At 46.5% G+C, this 24119-nt stretch overlaps 3 protein-coding genes and 1 long non-coding RNA gene across 5 annotated transcripts in view; 1 reads left to right on the top strand and 3 right to left on the bottom strand.

Moving 5' to 3' along the window:
- Positions 1-531: 531 nt before the first annotated feature.
- On the bottom strand, positions 532-8284 carry METTL27 (methyltransferase like 27). 2 transcript variants are annotated; one of them, XM_079956038.1, is made up of 5 exons: positions 8063-8263; positions 4580-4708; positions 3469-3604; positions 2070-2162; positions 532-854 (listed from the first exon to the last, which is right to left on the bottom strand). In XM_079956038.1, the coding sequence occupies exons 1-5, from the start codon at positions 8189-8191 to the stop codon at positions 631-633; spliced, it is 711 nt and encodes a 236-aa protein (XP_079812164.1). In that variant the 5' UTR covers positions 8192-8263; the 3' UTR covers positions 532-630. The 2 variants fall into 2 exon arrangements, with proteins under 2 accessions (XP_079812164.1, XP_079812165.1); XM_079956039.1 differs by lacking the exon at positions 4580-4708 and having other exon boundaries at positions 8063-8284.
- On the bottom strand, positions 6459-8053 carry LOC307204466. The gene is made up of 2 exons (XR_013833703.1): positions 7723-8053; positions 6459-7691 (listed from the first exon to the last, which is right to left on the bottom strand). It is a non-coding gene; the product is annotated as an uncharacterized lncRNA (long non-coding RNA).
- Positions 8285-9736: 1452 nt separating the features above from the next.
- On the bottom strand, positions 9737-11521 carry LOC307204459 (uncharacterized protein). The gene is made up of 2 exons (XM_079956041.1): positions 11002-11521; positions 9737-9916 (listed from the first exon to the last, which is right to left on the bottom strand). Exons 1-2 carry the CDS (start codon positions 11488-11490, stop codon positions 9893-9895), a joined length of 513 nt encoding a protein of 170 aa, XP_079812167.1. The 5' UTR covers positions 11491-11521; the 3' UTR covers positions 9737-9892.
- Positions 11522-15557: 4036 nt separating this feature from the next.
- Positions 15558-24119, top strand: part of VKORC1L1 (vitamin K epoxide reductase complex subunit 1 like 1) — a 15810-nt gene continuing 7248 nt past the window's right edge. Inside the window, exons 1-2 of the mRNA XM_079956040.1 lie at positions 15558-15834; positions 23962-24071. Of these exons, the coding sequence (XP_079812166.1) occupies positions 15641-15834; positions 23962-24071 (304 nt within the window). The 5' untranslated portion in view covers positions 15558-15640. The remainder of the gene's footprint in view (positions 15835-23961; positions 24072-24119) is intronic.

Below are 24119 nucleotides of genomic sequence, written 5' to 3'. Positions count from 1 at the left end.
CTCAGAGAACTATAGTTCCCAGTGAAGAGGGGTTGACTATTAAGCCACTCTGGGAGTTGTAGCTCTGAGAGAGGGGAATAGGGGCCTCTCCCAGCAACTCTTAGCACCCTTAACAAACTACAGCTCCCATAATTCTTTGGGAGCAAGCCATGGCGGCATAGCAAAACTCGGAGAAGTGCAGATTTCTAAGCATAGCTGTGCTTCAGTTCTCATTGTTTTGGAAAATGCAACATCGTTAAGCTGGGCTTTAAATGCAAACCGAACCCAATTTCTACCACATTCTGAATCTGAGCCACTGCAGGAGGTTGAGGGAAGGCTGACCCAGCGAAAACCAAAATCTGCCTGTCCTAGCTGGGGTTGATGGGAGTTGTAGTCCAAAACGACATCTATGTGTATGTACCAAGTTGGAAAAGGCCAGCCTAAGGAAATTTGCCTTTAAGATATATGAAGGTCCCGTGGCCATAGAAGCACAAGCCTGGGGTGTGGGGTTTCACGGTGATTATTTAGTGTCCAAAGGCACTCTGCACATGCTCAAAGGCACAGACTGCTTTATTAAATGCTCCACCCACCGGATAGCAAAGTTCCAGCCTTGCGGGGTCTCTCAGCAAGTAGAGGAATGGCAGCTTTTCCTCACAAGACAGGGCTCTTTTGATACAGGTACACTACGCCAGGGATATACTCCACACCCTGTGCAGACTCCTTCTCCGATGTTGCCCGCTCCCATGCCTCAACTTCCTGCTCCATGACTTTTCGCCACAGTCCCCGCTGCTCCAGCTCGTTCAGGACTTGCTGCAGTTGGGCCTTGTATTCCAGGTTGCCTGTGTTGCTCCGGGTGGTCAGGCACAGGTAGCCTCCTGTTATTAAAGGAGAATGTTGGTCAGATCCAGGGAAAGCCCTGACAGCATCACAGGGGCTTATCCACACTTGTCCTGCTGCTTTTCCCCCAGGGGAAACCACTCTTCCCGCCCCCCGCCCCCAAAGCGATGGTGAAACTGACAAAAAAAAAAAATCCTCATCTGGACAGATTCATTGCAGGACAGGATGAAGGGACAGAGAAGGAAATCTGCATTGACTAAACGGAGAAGGCCTTTCTCCATCACACTTCCATACAGATTAAAATGTGGAGATTAAATGTGTCCAATTCTGTGGGGAACATAGTGGAGAGCTGAACACGAATTTCAAGGATAGTACAGCTCTTTAAGGGCGGCATTTCTCTTTAAAAAAACCAAAAATACCACAGCAATGTTTAAGAAACATGGCTGTCAATCCTCACTCCTGGCGGTCAAAATCGTTTTAAAAACTCCAATATAAACACATGTTAAAGGCATTTCTGCCTTTCATACATTCACTTGAAAAGCACGGGAGAGGCTTAAAAGTGGTTCAGTGTGACTGGTCTGAATTCAATGAAGTCTTTTCCGAACAACCAAATGCAAGTGAACTATTCCTCTTCCCCAGCTCCACTGGAGTAGATCTCTTTAGCTGCGGCTGGTTAAAAGGTCCCCCAGCACCATCTAGCGGCCACAGATTCATGGGTGCTCCCTTGGTGGATCAGCCCAAACCGCTTTGCAGAGCAGGAATCACAGCTGAAGAATCCCTGACAGACCCCATCCAACCTCTGTTTAAAAACCTCCCTTGAAGGAGATTCCATCACCTTCCAAAGGGGCCCATTCCGCTGCCGAACAGCTCTAGCTGTCAGGAAGTTCTTCCTAATATTTAGTAGGGATCTCCTTCCTTGCCATTTGAAGACATTGGTTTGGGTCATCCTCACTGGAGCAGCAGAAACAAGCTTGCTGCATCTTCCATGTGACAGCCCTTCAGGGATTGGAAGATGGTTATCCTATCATCTCTCAGTCTTCTTTTTTCCAGGCTAAACAGACCCAACTCCTTCAACTGTTCCTAATCAGGCTAATTTTCCAGGCCCTTGATCCTCTTGGTTGCTTCTCCTCTGCACACACTCCAGTGATGAACAGTGATGAACCTAGGTGATGCTTCCTGTTTTACACATATATATATATATACACACACGCACAACCCCCACTGCAACAGGGCATCTCCTGCAAAAGCCCCACCTGGTCTGGTGACACGAAGCAACTCCGGAACCACGCTGGTGGGCACCTGTCCTTCGCTGAGCGCCCCCACGATCAGAACAGCGTCATAGCACCCTGGTCAGAAGCAACAGCACTGGTTATTTATTTGTATTTTTTCATTTTAAAAAATAGCCTAACACTTTGAATTGGGGCTCAGGGATGAACAGGCAAATGGCACAGGTGTTTAAGGACAGGTGTAACATGCTCCTTGGAAGAAAAGCCCATCGGGTTTCTGGTCGCTGTGTTTTATACATGCTGCAGTCTCCAAACCATCTTCAAGGGCAGCCCCATGTAGAGAGAATTACAAAAGTCCAGATTGGGGAGGTTATTGTTTTGTTTTTACTACAGCATGAATGGCTGTGCCCAGGAACAGTTCACACAGGCAAACCGGACGGAACTGCGAAAATGACACTCCGCATTACTGATCCCACTTGGGTCTCAAGTGATGTAATGGACTGGCTAGATCAGGCTTCCTCAACCTCGGCCCTCCAGATGTTTTGAGACTACAATTCCCATCATCCCTGACCACTGGTCCTGCTAGCTAGGGATCATGGGAGTTGTAGGCCAAAACATCTGGAGGGCCGAGGCTGAGGAAGGCTGGGCTAGATGCAGAGGAATGGTGGGAGGAAGAAGCTGGGGAACTCCCCAGGGAAGAAGGCTCAGAGCCAGGGAATTGGTGGTGGGACAATGTTGAGTGGTCAGAGGGGGAAGACTGGGAGGAGGTGGTGCCGGAAGCTGAAGAGGTAACAGGGTTTAGTGAACAGGAAGGGTCTGTGGCAGAGAGAAGTCCAGAATCAGAGACAGAAGCTGAAGCAGGAGAGGAGGGAGGCCAAGAAGTGGAGATCAGGCAGGTTGGTTAAGAGACACAGGTGTCTTCCCCTCCTGCTGCAACCAGCTCCCTTTGCCTCTGGTCTCCCAGAACCATAAGAGGTATGAAGAGGGAGGAGTAGAGACGGATGTACCAGCGCAGTCTCAGATTGCTTGGGAAGGACCCAGGAGAGGAGGAGGCTTAGCCAGCTGTGGGAAGGCAGGGACCTTCAGTCCCCACAACTGATTCAGAGGGGCAAGATCTACTTGCTGTGCTCATTAGGCCTGGCACTACTGAGCAGACTTTGTTTCTTCTCATCAAGAGTTAACTTCACTTGCTCCATGTGATTTATTGCTGACCCACTCCTGACAAGTGACAGACTATTGTCATTCTGGGAGTAGCCCCAGATGATGCACCAAGTCCTATGAGGTGAGTTCCAGAGGTTAATGCAGGGAAGCAGCAGCAGCAGCAGCAGCAGCATCACCTAGCCCACCCTAGCCTCACCCCCTGCACCCTAACCCACACTCACTCAACACATTTCTCAGGAAGAGGTGCACTTCTTGGTCTTGTTACCTTCAGGAGCTGGTAGGGCTTCCTGCCCTAAGAGGCACCTCTTCAGATCCTGGTAGATCCCCTTGCGACACGCGTGTTCCAGCATCCCCTGACTGCCATCCAGGCCGTGGAGGCGGCAGAAACCTTTTGCCTGCAGCTTAGAAGGTGCAGCTTAAGTCACATGTCATCAGCCTGGAAGCACACCCACTCCTGCCTGCCAATCAAACGCAAGCTTACTGGACACCACAAGCGACACCCGCAGGAGCCAGGTGGGGGTGGTGTCGGGGTAGCTGGGCAATATCTGGTTTTCAACATCATGATAGATCACCAGCTAAACATCATGATATACCGATACAGTGTCTGAAATAAAGATGGAGCTCTGTAGAGGCATTGGCTGGCTTCACAGTTTTCCCCATGATTTACACAAACATTTCATGATTTGTGATATATTGCCAAGTGAAAAATTATGAAACTGGTATAACGATATGGACTTCAAACTGACTTTGGACAATACTAGCACAGCCTTCTGGGTACCAGTTGCTGGAAACCGCAAGAGGGGAGAGTGTTTTAGTGCTTGCAGGTTTCCAACAGGCACTTGGTCAGCCACAGTGAGAATGGGCTAGATGGGCTATTGGCCTGATCCAATTGGCTCCTCTGACGGCCTTACAGAACTCTCTTCCACTGGAGGCAGGGATAGCTACCAACTTGGATACTTTAAAAGAGGACTAGACAAAATCGTGGAGAAAAATAAGGGTTTAAATGGCTACTGACCACAATGTCTATGCTCTGTCAACACAGGTGGATGTGGGCCCCGGGCTGCAAAATATTTGCTGCCCCAGTTTAACTGATGGATCAACTCCAAACAGCAGCACAAAAATATTAATGAACCTCCTAATCCATTAAAAACTAGATTCAATGAAATAAGACCCCGTGACTCAAGTGGCAGCCTCATTAAGATGCCCGTCTTTCCCAGAGACGAGAACACCATCAGACTGGGGCAGTCACAGCAGGGTGAGATCACTGTGCCCCAAATAACTTGATACTTCAGCTGATGGTCCCCAGGCATGGCCAATGACACGGGTGGAGACACACCCCACGATGGCCTCCTCTGAGATTGGGGCGCCCCAGTTACCTCCTTGGCCACAAGTCCTGTGCCACAGGCCACATCGAGCACTAGAACGTCCTGGAGGGGTTCCTGGAAAACGGAGGCCAAACAGGCAGCAGCCACTCGGGGGGCTTGATACTGCAAGACAGCAACATCCTACAGGGGAAAAGAGGTCTAGTAAGGAACAGGGTGGGGACCGAACGTCATAAGTAGAGCCCGATGGATCAGGCTAATGGCCTATCTGGTCCAGCATCCTGTTCTTACAAGGCCAACACAAACACATGAGTAAACCTCCCTCTCCTGTCGTTTCCAGCAACAGGTTGTTGTTGTTGTTATTATTATTGCTATTATTAGTTTGTACCCCACCCATCTGACTGGGTTGCCCCAGCCACTCTGGGTGGCTTCCAACAGATATAAAAAACATAATAAAACATCAAATATTTTTTAAAAAACTTCCCTATATAGGGCTGCCTTCAGATGTCTTCTAAAAGTTGTACTGTATAGTCATTTATCTCCTTGATATCTGATGGGAGGGCATTCCACTTCTCGCAGTGACGAGGAAACCACCAGAAGGCCCTCATAGCTGGACCTCAGTGTCTAGGCTGAATTCAGAAGCATTACTGCCTCCTTTAAAGCCATCCAAGTTGGTGTCCAGTGCTGCCTCCTGTGGGAGGGAGTTCCATAGTCTAACCACGCATTGCGTGAAGAAGTCCTTTGACGAGTGCTGAATCTCTGAACATTCAGCTTCACTGGTCCACAAGTTCTAGTGCTATGAGAGAGGGAGGCAAACTTTCCTCTATTTTATAAACTCCTATCATGTAAGCTCCTATCATGTCAGTATTGTTTTTAACATTCGATTGGGAGCTGCCTAGAGTGGCTGGGGAAACTCAGCCAGATGGGTGGGGTATAAATAAATCATCATCATCATCATCATCATCATCATCATCATTATTATTATTATTTCCAAACTAAAAAGTTGCAAATGCAGCAACCATTCTTCATAGGGAAGTTGCTCCACCCCTGTATCATTCTGGTTGCCCCCTTCTGAACCTTTTCCAACCTCCCGGCATTGGTACTTTTAACCCCTTGCAGCATATGTCTAATAAAATACCGTGTTGGCTGCAGGAAGTGAAAGGAAGGTTTGTCACACGCAGAACTTATGGCTCTGCTAGGAATTGTACTTTTGGCCTTTTCACATCCAAAGAAAACATTCCATTCCCCCTGCTGCCCTGATTTTATTGCTCCAGGTGTTCCAGGGCAGTTGGAGAGCAGATATCTATAGGATAGAGAATGGACAGAGGAAAGTTTTCTTCTCTCTCCAAGGAAACCAAATGTTGGAAGTTTCAGGACAGAGAAAAGAAAGTCCTTCGCACAGGGCATAGTTAAACTGTGTAACTCACTGCCACAGGAAGCAGTGAGGGCCACCAACTTGGATGGCTTTAAAGAAAGGATTGGAGGAATTCATGGAAGAGGGAACTATTGATGGCTACTAGCCATGATGGCTCTGCTCTGCTTCCAGAGTCGCGAGGCTGCGATGCTTCCGAATACCAGTTTCTGGAAACCACAGGAGAGGAAAGGGCTCTTGCGCTCAGGTCCTGTTTGAGGGTTTTTCATTGGGGCATCTGGGTGTCTGCTGTAAGAACAGGATGCTGGACCACATGGGTCATTGGCTGAATCCAGCAAGTTCTTAGCACATGGGAGATGAGTGGAGAAAAGGATGTGCTTGTAGCTAAATGGCCGGATGGAGGATGGACCTGTCATTTTCAGACCTCTCTTTCTCATTTGTCCAGTCTTGAATTCACTTCTCTGCATTTCTGCATCCATTTGCATTTTTAAAAAAAAATCCTCAGGAAAATTCAACACCATTTTCATGTGAATTTCTTCCAATAAACCGATTTTTCTGTACGTATGCAGTTTTGACCAGCAAACATTTCTGCAAGCAATTTCCCCTAATATAATCCATTTCTGTATGTTGTTTTTAGTGGCATATTTATTCTTACGCATGTTTTCTGCTAATATATGAATTCGGGTAACCGTTGGGAGAGCTGCATGGCAAAATATGGAGAACTGCAAATTTTGAGGGGTGGCTGTGGTTTGTATTGTTCTGGAAAGAACCTGTTCACCTGTAAATGTGAACTGAATCAAATTTCTCCCCCAAACCTAACTGGTGACTGACTCTTTTTTTAACTCCCGTCCTGATTAATTCACCCTCCTTCTGATATAAGCAATTCTTCTCTCTGGCCTCTTCACTTGGTTGGATTCCATGTGAGGCATGGATAGTCAAATTGCGGAACCCGTGGCCACAGGAGGAAATAATGGCCACCAAGTCGGATGTACCGTATTTAAAAAAGGATTGGATAAATTTGTGGAGGACAAAGGCTACAGGCCATGATGACTCGGCTCTGCCTCCACAGTTCGAAGCAGCAATGCTTCTGAATACCAGCTGCTCGAAATTGCAAGAGGGGAGAGTGCTGCTCCTGTGGTCAAATCCTGCTTGTGGGTTTCCCACAGGCATCTGACTGGCCACTGTAAAAACACATGGATCACGTGGGCCATTAGCCTGATCCAGCAGGCAATACTTACGATATTGTGTGTGTGTTGAAATATCTTCTTTTCATTATCTGCTATTATTAACTTTATTTTTATACCACTCTTCCTTCCAGTAGGAGGGACCCTTTTCATTTTCCAGCCTTCCCCAACCATCCAGATATTTTGCATCCCAGCTCCCATCAGCCCCCAAAGCAAGCCTGCCCAATGGCAGACTACCTTCCTGATGCCGGCACTCTACACATGCCCAAGAACACCCTCTCTATTATTAATTATTGTGCCCCAGGTGGAGAAGATGGGTTTTGGGGGATTTAAATTCAGAAGGGGGGTGTGCTTTGCCAAAATTGGTCCAAAAGTCCACTAAGCTAGGTATCCACTTTATTTTAGAAGCACCAGCTGCCTCTGAGAAGCCCACAAGCAGGCCTGTTATTTGCCCAACTATCTCATGTATCCTGTGGCTGCAATGGGTGTCAAGGTAGATTGCCTCTGAACATGGAGGTTCTATTTAGGTGAGATGATGGTAGCACCTCTATCCATTAATTTATTACTTATTTACGTATTCCTTTTATATCCCAGCTTTCCCTCCAAGGAGCTGAAGGTGAAGCAAATGGTTCCCCCCTCACGTCTCATTTCATATCCACAGCAACCATCTGAGGTAAGGGCAGGCTGGGAGACAGCGAACCCAAGGTCTCTGAGCCTCATGGCTGAGTGGTAGATTTGAACCCTGTACCCCCAGGTCCGGATCCGACACTCAATTTTTCTAATCCCCACCCTCAGCTTGCCCTTTAAAATGATGGCTAAACTGCTGACCCGGGATTCGTGGGAGGAGAGAAAACGGCAGAACTCTGCACGCGCTCAAGAGTCTCCTTAGGGAATGAAAGAGAAGAATGCTCCCAGGAGGCAGAGGAGACGAACTAAGGGCAGAAGCGAAGCGGGGTGAGGAAGGGGTGGTGGAGGAGTAACCTCTTCGTATTCCGGGGCCCAGCCGTCGTAGAAACGGAGCTGCTGCTCCGGATGGCCTTCGTGGTGCACCTGGGCGACGCGGCGCTGAACCTCGGCTAGGCGGCTGCTGTCTGCGCGGTCATCAGCCATGTTCAATCCGCCCCTCCGCGAGAGCAGCCGCCGCGGCCGCCTCCTTTCCGGCTCCTCCTCCCTCGCCCGCCTCTCTCCTTGTCCTTCCCCCGGCAGGCTTGGGGGAACTCTAAGGAGTCGGCTTTTAACTTGTGCTGCGCTGTTTTGTGCTAGTTGTGTTTCTTAAAGAATGGTTTTAATTCTGTAAGAATTGTTTTTCAGCGGTTATCTTCCACATGCTTTTCGCTTTCTGTGCCTATATGCCGTTTTAATTTGTGTAAGCCGCCTTGAGTCCCAGTGTGGGGAAAAGGTGGGGTATATAAGCGGATCTCAGGGTCATGGATTCCATCCGCACGTTGACATGGGCTTAACCTGGATTTTTGTTGGGGGGGGGCAGGCTTTATCTGCTAGGGGGGCAGAACCTCTGTTAAGTATTTCTATTGCTTTACTTGATGGGGGGGCAGCTGCCCCCTTCCTGCCCCCCTTGGCTACGCCCATGCATGTTGGGCAAAAGATTGCTGCATTGCACAAGGTTGGATTAGAACTCTACAATTCTATGGTTTTATAACATCTGGCAGCCTAGGACATTTCAGTACTGAATTTACTGGGTGCCATGACAGCAGTCTTTTGTGTGTTTCCCTTAAATTGGCTGTGTTTTTTTGATCTGCCTGGGAAACAGCAGAAATGTGGGCTCTTCAGCCCTGCATCTTTGGAGGCTGGGATAATAGGACTCCCATGGCAAGCAGGGTACCACTCTCCATGGCAACCATCCCATATCATTTGTATGGGGAGTCAGAATGCTGAGGCCTTATTTGGTGGGACACAGTGTGTGTGTGTGGGGGGGGGGTGTCACATTTGACCAGGAGTTCCAGTGGGGGGCTGGCTGGCTAGGGGCCATAATTAGACATCTAAATTATAGATCATGCTTGAGGATGCCTCTGCAAACCACTTCCCTGTTTATGTGGTGTCCAAAAACATTTTGCTACCTCTATGAGGTGTAGCAACAAACCCCCATCCAACTCTGCTTTGCAAGTCTCTCATGTTGACAGGAGGCATCTGCCCGGACCTCATGGGAATGCAGGCAGAGATAGGCCTTTGGTCTGGTCCAGCTGGACTCTTACGAGCCCAGAGCTGTGAGGACAAGGAAATCTACTCCAGGACGGTCTAGGGACCAGAGTGCATGATAACTCAGTGGTGTATTATGACTCAGTGCAACATAGCTTCTTATGTTCATTTTCCACTTTAAGTATGGCCCCGGTTTCTGTTCTGAAGGGTGATGTCATGCGCTGCCAGCCTTCCTGCAACCCGGTGCTTCTGATATTTCAGACCACAACTCCCCACCCTGATGTTTTGGAGCATGTATTCCACTCACCTCAGATGTTCTGGACCACAACTCCCATCAGCCCCAGGTGTTCCAGACTACAACTCCCATCAGCATGGCTGGAACCAACAAGAGTTGTAATCCAAAACATCTGGAGGGAGGTTGGGCAAAGGCTGTCCATACATATTCCACCTTTTCCAATTGTGTGTGATCTTGGGAAGTGCCAGACAGATCATGATACTAAATTTTGCCCGAGAACTTTTGTGTTATTGAACTGAAACAGCCCTGGAGGATGAGAACCCGGTGGTGTGAAGGGACTCTGCAGCACAGCAGCAAACTCTGCCCAAGGTGTTTTTGGCTACAGAGGAGCTGACATCCAGGATGGCGATGATGGAAAGCCCTCAGTAGGTGGTCATTTCTTCAACCTGCAAGGTAACAAAAAAGGGCCTTGAATTGTCAGGACAAGAGGCTCCCTGGCTTGGCACAGCCAACCCTAATTTGCAGTAGTTCTATAGGGTATTACTTGGAGGCTGGCCTTTGGAAGCAGGATCCAGGATCTCTCTCACCCTGACCCCAGGTGCTATGGGCACTTATGATACAGATACCTCTCCGGAGCCATGGAAGGGACAAGTCCTACGGCTGGAATCTGTGGGCATACAGCAGCCTTCATCAACTTGGTGCCCTGAATATGTTTTACAAATCTCTCCAGTGGAGGGCAATTGAGGTGATGATGTCCCTATGAACTTACTTGATGGTAGAGTTTCTAATTTTGAAAAGCCACAGAGGGGGGAGCTATTTTGGCCTTTGAGGGGGTATTATTGCATTTGGGATTCCCGATTGCACCAAGACTCAATGGAGTCATTTGGGTATATCTGAACTCACAGAATTCACAACCACAAAATGTAGAAATTCCAAACAGCCACTGCCAGTTAGTGTATGGTCCAGTCTTTCTATCTTCCTATGAGCTGCAGCCACCAGCTTAAATGGCTTCCAGAGGGTCAGACAAATTCATGGAGGATAAGCAGGCAATTGATGGCTACTAGCCACAATGGCTATGTTCTCCCTCCACTGTCAGAGACCATAGGGCTCTTAATACTAGTTTCTCAGAATTGCAAGTGGGGAGTGTGCTGCTGCTCTGACTTTTCAGCTTCCCGTTGGGACATCTGGTTGGCCACTGTGAGAAGATGATGCTGGACTAGATGCACCCCCTTTGGCCTGATCCAGCAGGGTTCTTATGTTCTTAGCCCCATTGACCAGGTGTCTCTCAAAGATGGGTGGGGTGGAGCACTGTAAAATACTGAGGGGCCCATCTACATTTCTAAGGTTGTATTGGAGTATGGAATCAAGTGTGGGTGCATTACTGCATTGAGCATAGCAGCCAACCCCGGGGACCAAGGTCCCTTTGCTCCATGAAATATTTGAGGGGGTGTATTATTGCATAGAGGGGGCCAGGTGTGTGCATGTGGGTTCAGTTATTGCAAGGGGGGTTGGGGAGCCACAACATGCGTACAGGATAGGAGGTGCATCGTTGGTCAGAACAGGGTGAAGAGGCTTCCTCGCTCTCCGATGCTCCTGACGGGCACACCTGCTGCTGGGCAGCGGAGTCGGGGCCTGCCGCTGCTTCTGGCCCCGAGGAGGCGGTGGCGGTGCGGCGCCGGCTCCTGCTGCGGCTCCGGAGCTGGGAGGATCGGGGCCCGCTCTGCTGCTGGCGGCGGCGCTTGGCGATGCTGGCGCGGATCTTGGCGGCGATCTTGCGCTCGTGGCCGGACGGGGAGGTCCAGTTGGTGCGCTGCTCCCTCTCGCGGCGGCTCCGGCCCTTTCCGCCCGCGCCGGGCCCCCGCGGGCCGCCCTGGTGCGTCCGATCCCGCAGCCGCTCCACGCGCTCCTCCGAAGGCGACGAGGAGCGGCCCGACTCCTGCTCTTCCCCGTCCACGCCGGCAGGGGGCTCAGCCGACACAGTCGCCAGAGCAACCTTGGACCGGCTGCGCTCACGCCGCATCTTGGCGCCGCCCTCCTGCTCTGTGCTCCTCCTCCTCCACGAGCTGCCCGGCTTCTGCTTCGCGATTGGAGGCGCGCGGCGCAAATACAGCCCTCCCTCCGAGTTGCGTCATAGAGCCATCACCCCCTCCCTCGCCGCAGGGTTGCCATAGCAATGCGTTTGCCAAGGCCTAGTGGGAAGCAGGCCCGGCCTCTGCCAACCTGGTGCCCTCCAGGGGGTTTTGGACCACAGTTCCCACCAGCCACCTCGCAGTCCAAAACACCTGGGGGGGCATCATCACCTTGGGCCTGTGCTATCATAGCAGATCTGCTATATATATCATATAAAAAGCTGCTTATAAACATTGCAAATAAATACATTTTATTATTCTATATTATCATTACATTTTTGCATGATAGATAGATGAGGCGCTTCTGTGTGCTGCTCTGGTTCTCCAGAAGTGGCTTAGTCATGCTGGCCACATGACCCGGAAGCTGTATGTCGGCTCCCTTGGCCAATAAAACAACCCGAGTCGGCCACAACTGGACCTAATGGTCAGGGGTCCCTTTACCTATTATCATTACATTTATTATTATTTGAACATATTTATATATGATGCTACTATATTTTTGCATAATTATTTAAATCCATTTGATACCACCTTTCATTAAGAAATAACCCCAAGGTGGTTTTCAATGATAACAATTCAATGAAGACATAAAACACTGATCTATTTAGAACAATTCTTAACATTTTTTTAAAGTAGGAGATGAATTTTTAAACTTTATTTTAAAGCCATTGTCATCTCTCTTTTCATTAAGAATAACTCCAAGGTGGTTCACAATAATGATGCAAAATCATTCGCTAAAAACATAAAACATTTATTTATTGGCGTTGGGGAGCATAAGCCACTTAAAGTGGTGAATATCACAAAAAGTACAGTAGCCAAGAATCATTCAAACTGCTAGCAGTGGCCAGGAATTCCCTGGCCAAAAGAGCCCATTACATTCCTCACTATGGAGATTACATTCAAAAAAGATGTGACCCAAAGTTTTGACAACTTCACCTCTACAGGGACCCAGATGACCCTCCTATGGGACAGCTCAGTAACACCTTTCCAATATTGTGGGAGACAGTTAGATCTGGCCTGGCAATATTTGGGGATTGTCAGATTATTTAGATACAAAAGGCTTGGTGATATTTGGGGATAGTAAAATTATTCAGATATCTAGCATACCTAGGAAATTCCAATGTTGAATCAAGATATATCGGAGAGCAAGTTCTATGGGCGTATGATATAGAATATTGGCAATCAATATCCTTTGCCTGTTGTGCTGGGAGAATTATTTTGTTTGCAGGGGTAGACCACAGAGAGGCCTAATATATGCAGTTTAATAGTACTGTATACCATGAACTGATGGTTTAAAGTCTAATTTTAAGATTCTCCCTCCCCCCATGACAATTCCCTTGGCGCTGTTGGTCATACTTAGCGGATGGCGTTCCAGTGCGTCCATAGAATATTCACTCCCATCTTTCTTCCTGTGGTCCAAGGGACAATAAAGTTGCACAAGGGTAGCATTCATGGCTCCAAAGGATGTCATCAGGACCCTCTTTGTTTCTCTGAACAAAAGGGACTCATAATGCGGAACGGCCGTCCAGCAAGCCCCAGATAGAGCCAAACAACAGGGGACCTACTGTCTGGATCCAGTGTGTAGATAGTAACTATGCCTGATGTCTTTGAATGCTCTGTCCTTTCAGTATGAGTTAATATAAAGACTGGAGGGGAGAAAGTTTGACCTAGAAAATACAGAATAATAGAATTGCAGAGTTGGAAGGGACTCTTAGGGTCATCTAGTCAACCTCCTGTTTCCCATGGCTTTTAACTGAAAAGGCGACTGCTGCATTTTGTTTGTTGAATTTTACAGTACTACTGGCTACATTTAAAGTGGCTGAGTTATTGTGACTGAAACAGTATGTTATAGAGACAGTACAGATTTGCTGTCAATGTAAGCTGCCTTGGGAAGTCTTGGAAGAAGGGTTTGAAATTTCAGGGATAAATAAATAAAACTGGTTAAACAGCAAGAACTCTACAAAACAATATTTATAAAATCACAAATTAATACATTCAAATAAAAAAGCCACACATTAAAAGTATTTAAGACATAGGGATTCTGCCTGTTTTTAATTTATAATGTTCAGATTGTTGTAACTTGCCCTGGGACCTGCTGTTGAAGGGTGGCTGATAAATTTATTAATAAAAATAAAAATAAAACTCAAGAGCAGAGCAATTAAAATGAATGTCTATGACTAATTTAGGTTGGATACAGTGTAGCACCCTGCTTGTGGTTAACACTTAGCTGGAATGAAATATTCAACGCAGCAATAGAGAAATTAAAATAGTAATTTATTTGTCAGACAAATAAATATGAGGCACAGTGGTATATGGTTACCAAGCTCTGGCCTGGCCTCTTGCCATTCTGGCCAGCACTTATATTTCCTTAATCCAGCCCCCTTGCTCCTCCTGTGGCTGCCTCTGTCCAATCAGCCTGGTTGAAATTCCTATTGGCTGTTTGCTAGAACCAATCACAAAAGATACACCCATTTCCTCTTGCCTTTTATGGGAATCAAAAAGCTATATATTCTTCTATCTATAAATGACAAATAAGTAGTAATATATCTTACATGTGTCTCAACAAGGAATCTTAATTACCAGCTCACCTCTTGCCCTCCTTGCCCTATTGCCTTCCAAAACAGATGATTAATCTTGAATTTTTATCTTAAGCATATGTCAAGGATTTTGAGTTCACATCAACACTGAGAGATCTCCTTCATTTGAAGGTTTCTAAACAAAAGGCCTGACAACCATATATCAGGAGTGCTCGATGGCGTCTCCTGTCTGGCAAGGGGGGGGCTGGTGGCTGATGGCCCCTGTGATCTCTTCCAACTATATGAAATAAGAATCTAGCATTTCTTAAATCCTTTGCATAATTATATTTAAACTAATATATTTAATACATAAATAACCTTTTAAAAGGAAAAGAAATCTTAAAAGGATCTTAGTTTAAGAAAGAAACAGCTTTAGAAAAGACTTCCCAAAAATGCTCTGTTTCTGCCAGCCAGACCAGTTGTCTTTTTCACTGCTCTTGACCTTCTTAACCTTAGGAAGAAGATATGGCTCATTTTACTATTTATCCACCCTTAATTTGTAGGGTCAGTGTAACCTTGGCTGTCAGCCTGTAATTCCCTTTTTACGACTTTGAGAATTGTTTTCTGCTATAAATCAGGGGGGCCCCTTGTCTAGGAGAAAAACATTTTGCCAAGGTTCTTAGGCAGCTACTCTTCTGCCTGGCATGAAACATTTGTGAATTTGAACTCATTTTTAAGATACAACCTTGATCAAAAAATATAAGCTTGATAAAAATGCAGGCTTATGATTAGATGCCTCAACAGCTCACTATCAGAAGCATCAAGAGATAATAATCTAATCGGGCCACACACTTGCTGGATTAAGTGGTTGATAATTTTCAAAATAAGATCATTATCATATTTATCTACTGCATATCCCATATATTTACCAGATGGGAATGTATGCTGCTTACACAATTTAAAACAACACAGATAAAACAGGAAAAGCTAAAAACGTATTTTAAGATAATTTAAAATTGTAGTGGAATAAAATTAATACAAAAAAATTAAAGTAACCCCCTGCCAGGAATTGTCTAACAAAGGATTCGAACTCTCAGCCCCGCCAGAATGTAGCAGTGGAGGACCACGCCTATTGGCTTCCCTGGCCACGCACAAGCCTCGCGATATCCTCCTATCTAAGCGCTGCTAGCGGTGCGGTGGGTGGGGCCGGACGGAAGGATGAGAGTGGGCGGGGCCATGAGAACGCACGCGCCTGTCGTTCTGATTGGCCGGCTGGCTCCGCGTCTGAGAGCGCCACGTTCAGAGAGGAGATAGAGAGAAAGGAGGAGGAGGAGGAGAAGCCGCAATAAGAACCCAGGCCGAGGGGCGTGAGGGGGAGGGGGCGTGGCTCCTCTCAGCCAATAGGTGGGTGGGAGGCAACACGCGCGGGCGTGGCGCGACGTGGTTTGCGTCGTGGCGTGAGCTTGCGCGCGCGCAGGGGCGAGAAGTCTCCTGCCGGGTCCGCCTAGGCGAGGGCTGGGCTAAGATGGCGGCGCCCGTCCTCCTGCGAGTCTCGGTGCCGCGCTGGGAGCGGGTGGCCCGCTACGCCGTGTGCCTGGCCGGCATCGCCCTCTCGCTCTACGCCTGCCACCTGGAGCGCGAGAAGGGCCGCGACCTCCACTACCGGGCTCTCTGCGACCTCAGCGACCGCGTCCGCTGCTCCGCCGCCATCGCCTCCAGGTCAGGCGGGCCGGGGAGGAGACCCGCTCGGGGGGAGAGGGTGTCCCCGAACGTGTGCAGAGCGCGTCTGACCTACTCCCCCGCCGCCCCCCCGCGAGGGTCTGGGGTGGCCTGAGTTATTTCCCTCCACGGTGCGGAAGGGCCCCTGAGCATGCACAGAGCGCACCTGCCCCTTCTCTCTCGCCAGTGACGCCCCGACGCGTATCTCCTGCTGCTTCCACCTCCTTGGCTGGTTTCGGGTCTTGTTGGGCAGGTGCAGAGGGTGCAGTTCCCATTCTGCCCATACTTACGCCTGGACTGATAGCTCCAATGAATTTGGGTGATAAAAGAGTGGAAGGAGTTTGCTGTGGGTAGAGGGTCGGACTGGGAGACCAGGATCCGCGTCTCAACTCGGCCATGAAGCACATTGGGTGCCAGTCACTGCCTCTCAGCCTGGCCTACCTAACAGGGTTGGCGTGGGGATTAAATGAGGAGAGGGGGAACCATTTATGCCACCTTGAGCTCCTTGGAGAAAAAGGTGGAAAATAACTGCAATAAGTAAATAAAAAATCTTGGGTCTCACCACTATATAACTGCCCTAAGGGGGTGATTAATGTTGACCTACAGGGTTGCAGCTGACAGGTCTTGGAGCAAATCTTGGTCACTGCTCTTCGATCTAAGAGCTCTAGCTCATCATAGGATATTGTGGGAGAGCTTTTGTGGACAAGAGTGTGCTTCATCAGATATGTGAAGTGGTTTTAGTTACCAGGCAGAAACAGTACAAGAGTATGAGGCCAAAAGACCACCTGTGTACATGAGAGAGGATACTGTACATATCACATAGGAAGAAGAGAAGCTGTCAGAAGAGTAAAATACCCAGTCAGAGTGGGCGTAGCCTTCCATAAGATGAACAATATCTGCTAACACCTAAATAGTGTGTTGCATTCTGGAATTTCTGCTGAGGTCATTTGGTGACAAATCTGCAACCACATTATAGTCAAATAACCCCTAAGATTAGCATGAAGAATTCCTGTCCTACAGGGAGTGGTTTTAGGGTTTGGTTTTTGTGGAGAAACTTAAGTAAATTGATAAAACTTTTAACCTGAGGACAGGGACTGATCTTTGTAGTTCTTCTGATCTACTACAGTGGTACCTTGGTTTGCATACATCTTGGTTTGCATACGTTTTGGATTACAAACACTTCAAACCCTGAAGTGTCCTGGTTTGCAACCTTTTTTTGGATTACAACCCCTTTTTTTTGGAGGCCCCATTGGCGAAAGTGCGCCTTGGGTTACAACCTGTTTTGGTTTACAAATGGACCTCCAGAACGGATTATGGTTGTAAACCAAGGTACCACTGTATACTGATATTTGTAATGAATTCTGGGAGCCTTTTTCAACTAAAGAGTGAGATAAAAGGCTTCAAATGTTAGAAGATTCAGTTACTGAACCAAGTTGTGTTGGACCTGTTTGGGAAAATTTTCCAGCAGAGAGTGAGGAGGAGAGGGAAGGCCCTCTATACGTGTTTGAGTTGTTGTATTTGAACAAGTGTTCTAGATCTTTAGACTGTTGGCTGAATGTAGTCTCTTGTTTTCTCTCCAGACCCTTGGAAGAAATTCTTTTGCAAAGAGGCTTGGGCTCCAGGATAAGAGCTGTGCATGCCAGGAATCTGTATGTGTTGAGCAACATTTTTGAGTAGGAGAGGGAGTGGCAGTGAATGAGCGCAGGGTGGAAGCAGAGAAGGGGAAAAAATGGGTGAGGCTGTGTTAGCTGATGGGTGTGTGTCTTGGACTGTTTCGATTTTGGCTTTGATCTACTGTGTGGGTTTAGAATGTCATGACAGGCGACATCCAGCAGGCCTCACTGGGTGGACTGGGTGACCGCTGATAGAAATTAGGCTGTGGGGAGGAAGCAGGAGGTGTCAGCTGACAGATTTATTTGGACTGAGACCAAGTTCCGCAGTAACCATGTGTATCATTGTTAAAGCAGGAACTTGCATGGTATCTCAGAAGCTAGCAGGTGGGCTGAGGTTGGGTGTGGGAAATGTTTGTGAGGTAAGGTTGGAAAGGTTTATTGTGGAGTGTGAAGCAGTGAGAAAGCAGCAGTGAGAAAGGAGCTTGTCAGATTGAGGGATAAATTAAATGTGCTTATCCAGATAATGTCAAAAAACCTTGTTTCTTATGCAGATACAGCCTGTGTTCCTACAAAAGCATTTCCCACCCAATAGTAAGAGAACTCAGTTCTGTCTTGATCTCCACTGGTGAAAGAGGCCCCAGTACAGGGCAGTTTGAGGCATTGTTAAGCCTTCGGCTCTCTTGGAGATCACTCTCCTAAGCAGTGGGGTTTGCTCAAAGCTACAAATTCCATTCTCCCAAACTCTCATGCATTGATTACTGTCTTGTATTTATCAGTAATATTGTTGACATCGGTTACAAGGAACTATATGTGGGTGATTTTCAGTGAGGACAGAGGAAGAGGACAGAGTACTTTGACTTGCCTCTCATGGGAAGCACAACTATGCAGTGGGCCAGTGCAAGCAGCACAGAGCTTTCCAGGCCTCCTCCACCAGGCTAGTACATACTTTTGCAGGCGAGTGGTTTTTCCTCTTTTATGCAGATATCCCCCAGATTCTGCACCAAAGTCCAGTGCGTTATATTGACACTCTGCATTTTGCCACAGTGCTAGCTTGCTTGGTGTCATAATACTTTAATCCTTTTCAAAAAGATTTTGTAAATTCCTTGTGCTTTCGTAGGGAATTGTGATCCACTTCCTAGAGCTAGAAGTGTTGTGCATGCTCCCTAATACCATGGACTTTTATTAGACATGCTATAGATTTTGCAATATTCAGATACAGTTTTCACCACATTTTGAGCAATTCAGTGAAATAGATTTACTTTTTTTTAAAAAAAAAGACACAGCCTGTGCAAAAACTTCATCTTGGTTTTAAAGCCCTGTGCCTATCTAATGGTAATGGGGAGTGTTGTCAGACAAGAGGCTTACTAAACATCATAAGATTCCTGAGGAAATCTTATTTGTATGAAAGATTTTCATCAGTACCCTAGCAGTCTCAGAAAGTCTCAGTTCTGCACTGTTGCTATTTATCATGTTGACTTGCTGATAGTTTGGCAGGCAGCAGCTAGGGGTTTTTTGCCTGTATTGTGTGGAGGCTGGATTGACAGCTCATTCCTGTTGGGACAGGGTAGGGGCCCTTTGGTTTGGTTTGTCAAACAAATCCCTCAAGTAAAAGCATATTTTCTCCACTCCTTAACAATAGTGTGCTGTTTTATCTTTTTAGTTATACTTTGAACTGAGTTTCCCAACCCATTGCCACTATGACCTTCAGCTCCTATTTGCTGCTAGGCTTCCTGACCTTTCTGATTGACCTCTCCAGCCTCTTTTCCCGTCACATCTTTCCCTGCTGCCCTACTTATTGAGCATTGCTTGATTCCTAGCTGTTGTTTGCCAGAGTTGGCCAGTAGACAGCTGATAGAGTGAGTCGTGGCACAGTTGGATTAGCTTGGCATGCAGGACAGTGTAGAGTCCACCCAGAGGGTCAGTTGAAAGCTAAAGCACTGCCAGGTCAGGGGCTGGCCCAGCAAGCCCATCTAAAGACAGCTGGGATGTGGCTGAAACGAAAGAGAAGCTAGCAGACTGGAGGAACAACAGTTCAGTTGGTTAGAGCACAATGCTGATCATGCCAGGTCGCAGGTTCAATCCCCCATATGGGACAACTGCATATTCCTCCATTGCAAGGGGTTGTACTAGATGATCCTCAGGGTCCCTTCCAACTACTATTCTACTATATAGCTTGGCAAAGATACAGGCTCTGGGGAAGGGCCATAACACAGGGTTGGATCATCTACTTTGCATGCAGAAGGTCCCAGGCCCAATCCCCAGCACTCCCAGGTAGACCTGGGAATACACCTAACTTGAAATGCCAGTCGTTGTTGACAGTACTGAGCTGGATGGACCAGAGGTGTGACTCTATATAAGGCAGTTTGCTGTGTCACTATTGTCCCAACACCCACCCCAAGAATGAACATTTTCATTCATCTCATTAGCTGATGTGTTTGAAGCACATTGTTGCTCCTGCAAGGGAACTCCCTGAACATTGCAGGGGTCACAGGTCAAGATATGCTCCTCTGGCAGAGCCGAGCAGGAGATCTTGTGCACTGCTGGATGAATATCATTCTTCTTTTCGCCTTAATTGCAGCCAGATATGAAATTTGATGCCCTGGTAATAAATAGCAATATGGCACAGCTAAAGGGAATAATAATCTGGAGACTGGAAAACCAGAAGGAATGATTGATTTAAAGACCTCCTTCATTGTGCTGTGCAAGGATGTCTTCTGCTCAGAATCCCCCTCCAACTTTTTCACATGGCACACAAAGTTGTCTTGCTTCTCATTTGGGACTGGAGAAGACCCAGGTGTGTCGTTGTCTAGAAACAGTGGAATTTTTCCTGTCGTGTCTTCTGGCTAGTTCCTGGAAAATCAATCTTTTTTGGAAGCTGGCTCCCAGAGCAGGTGTGCTAGATTTAAACATACAAGGTGTTCTAAGATTTTCACAATTAAACTATAGAAGTACTGTTGTTGTTTAGTCGTTCAGTCGTGTCCGACTCTTCATGACCCCATGGACCAGAGCACGCCAGGCACTCCTGTCTTCCACTGCCTCCCGCAGTTTGATCAGTACTGTACTGTATGGGACCTTAAATATACTTCCTAAATTGCTGCCAACTCCACTGTGTTCAAGGTAAAGCTGGATGTTTGCTAGAAGAAAGGAGGTCATCCTAGCAGGTGTAAGCATAGGAAAGTTACTTGCCTTCCTCTCCACATATGCTGTATGTTAGCCATTTGTGTCGTTAAAAGGAGCCAAGCTTTCTCTGCATGGTGGCCTAGAGATGAGATTGTTCATCATAGGGGACCAGGCAACTGATTTATTTTCGGCCCTTTGCTACAGTTGAAGTTAGGGGACTTTGCATTAATCACATATGGAATTTCTGTTGGGGTGTGTGTGTGTGTGTGTGTGTGTGTGTGTGTCAGGTGTTTAACCTTGGCAGCTCCCTGCACATTCTCCTGAAATATTTGCTAGCAGACGTACCTTCTGTAGGTGAAATGTTTTCTGAAGTTGTGTAATGTTTTAGAATACTTTTTCCCAAACGCATCATGGGTTGGGCATTTGTGTGCTTAGGTGGTGATTAGCAGTGGTTTCCCAGTTTGGAATTGGGTAATGTGGGTGAAACTTGAACGGGAGTGTGAGAAAATCCTTATCTTGTACAGGAAGCCTTCCTTAAAGTTAGGCACTCATTGCACTTGGAACCTAAGAAAAGACCTACAGCTGGATCGTGCCAATAGGGGCGTATTAGTTCCCACAGCAGGTAACCAGATGCCCCAGAGGGGAGTCTGCAGGGAGGACCTGATTGCAACACCACCCTCCATGGTTTGTGATTCTTATCCTCAAGCCCAGCTCAGGCAGAAGTGGAGGGCCAAGGATCATATCCAGTTTTAGTCATACTCAGAGTAGAGCTACTGGAGTTAATAGAAGTGGTTAATGTAGAGCCACTAATTTCTTTTTTTTATATTATATTTTTATACATTCCATACATCTTAATTACATCTTACTTCTCTTTTTTGACTTCCCTCAATTTGTCTGCCATTCCTTCCTATTGTTACTTTTTACACATTTCTGCCCTTTTAACCCTTTCCCCTCACAGAGCTTCCTTAAAGCTTACAAACGTAATTTTATTATCACTCAGTTTTTGCATATATTGGATAAACTTTTCCCAATCTTCTGTAAATCTTTGATCTCGCCGATTCTGGATCCTTCCTGTCAGTCTGTCCAGTTCTGCATAATCCATCATTTTAGTTCTCCATTCTTCTATCATAGGTAATTCCTCCTGTTTCCATTTCTGGGCCATCAATATTCTTGCTGCTGTCACTGCATATAAAAATAACTTCTTTTCTTTCTTATTTATCTCATTACCTGTAATGCCTAGTAAAAATGCTTCTGGTTTCTTAACAAATGTATATTTCAACATTTTCTTCAATTCATTATAAATCATTTCCCAAAAGCATTTTACCTTCTTACATTCCCACCACATATGAAAAAGGTACCTTCTTTTTCTTTACATTTCTAACATTTGTTACTTATCTTATACATTTTTGCTAACTTCACAGGTGTTACATACCATCGGTACATCATTTTCATAACATTTTCTTTTATAACTGTGCATGCAGTGAATCTAAGCCATCTTTCCAAAGTCTTTCCCAATCCTCCATTTGAATATTATGCCCTAGAGCCACTAATCTCAATAGGTCTTCTCTGAGTAGAACTTTGTTACAGTCTTGAACTCGCCCCCCGCTTTGGATGGCATTAAAACAGGATTAGAGAAATTCATGGCAGCAAAGAGGGCTACTAGCCAGGACCGCTCTGCTCTGCTTTCACAGTTGGAGGCACCAATTCTCTTGAATACAAGTTGCTGGAAACCCCAGGATGGGAGAGTGCTGCTATGCTTGAATCCTGGTTGCGGGTTTGGCACCTGACTGGTCAGTGTGAGAAGAGGGTCTCTGGACTAGATGGGCCATTGGCCTGATTCAGCAGGCTTTTCTTACGTTCTTATGAACCCCTTTGCCAGCCCTGCCCAATTTAACAAACTCAAATTCGTGCGTGGCCCATTCATGGCCTCGCTGGCTACACTACAGTGCAAAAGGACTTGCTAATAGCTGGTGCTGCTCATCTGAAACCTGAGTGATTCTTTTAAGGGCAAGTTACATTTCATCTGAGGTAAAACCAAAACAAAACAACCACAAAAAAACTCCAATCCAAAAACCATCAAAAACTAGTAAAGCAGAAAAATTAAAGAGAGCAGCTGACAGAAGACCCACAGTTCCAGTAGCAATGGAAACAACACAGCAAGTTTATGGACTTACTAAGCCCCAAATCCTTTATTATCCCATAACAAATTTAATTACTGAGCAGAGGAGCCACAGAGCATCATGGCAAGAATTAGCAGGAGCAGTTTCTCTTTGAGGTTTGCATAAAGGGTTCTGTTTAGCGGTGGTATGAAGCTGAAGGCTCACCACACTTGCCTGAACTCCACAAATGAGCCCTTTTTATAGCGGCCCTTAAGGGCCATTGAGGGCACTGCCTGCATTCCTAATGCTGCAGAAAGCCTTCCTTGGCTTGTCTGGAATTATGGTCAGAAATTAAACTGTGAGGTCATGGTTTTAATATGCTTAAACCACTGGGAGAAATGAAGTTGACAAAGCGGTGAAGTCAGGCTCAGTCTTTGTTAGGGCTAGGCAATATCTGTTTTTCAACTTCTTGATATATCACCAGCTAAACATCACAATGTTTCACCCTCAAAGCCAGCCACTAGATGAAAGGGAAGTGCTTATTTCATAGTTTTATTTATTTCATAAAGTTTATACACTGCTTGACTGTAAGGGAGAAAAACCCCTCTTAAGTGATTTACAAGAAAGATACAATAAAATTCATAAGAAAAATTAATGGCAATAATTGAAAGCTTTCACAAAGTTAAAATAATGATAGACTAAAAACAGATTAAAACTCAAGTTTCTGAAGATCTGCGTCGCCTTGCCTAAACAAGAATGTTTTTAGCAGGTGCTGAAATGAGTACAGTGAAGATGCCTGCCCGATGTCAATAGGCAGGGAGTTCCAGAGTGTATGCATTTGTTTTATTTATTAAATTTGTATACCGCACTTCCTCAGCAGATCACAACATAAAGTGTAGGTGCTGCCACACTAAAAAGTTGACTTCTTACGAATGCGGAACGGTTATTACGTTGCAAGTAACAGGGCCACTTCCGCTGACTAAATGGTGGGTAAATGGTTCCCAAGTTGTTACGGGCTTTATATGATAATAGCAGTACCTAGCAAATTGGTAGCCAGTGCAGATTTTTGATCACAGGTGTTCCATGCTGTCAGCGATCGTGCCACAGCATTTTGCACTATAACTGCAGCTTCCAAATCAAGTGATTCCAGTCTTCTGTGTCATGTTGTATGTGTGTGGCAGATGTGGCTGAGCTGTGTGTGCAAGGCCTCCTTTCCCACTCGCCTGTCTTAGAATAGGAGGAGGCAAACTAATCTGATTCATGCAATGCAGACTAACTGCTCCACTGTCTTTCAGATGGGGTCGAGGTTTTGGCCTGCTGGGTTCCATTTTTGGAAAAGACAGTGCAATAAATCAACCGAACAGCGTCTTCGGTCTTGTGTTCTATGTTCTACAAATGTTACTTGGTAAGTGTCAAAACTTCCCTCCCTCCATTTTCCATTATCTTTTGCCTG

This window comes from Podarcis cretensis (assembly GCF_951804945.1).
Source record: "Podarcis cretensis genome assembly, chromosome: 15".
Classification (NCBI taxonomy): Eukaryota; Metazoa; Chordata; class Lepidosauria; order Squamata; family Lacertidae; genus Podarcis; species Podarcis cretensis.
Note: the sequence above shows the minus strand (reverse complement) of the source record. Positions and strands in the feature narration are given on the sequence as shown.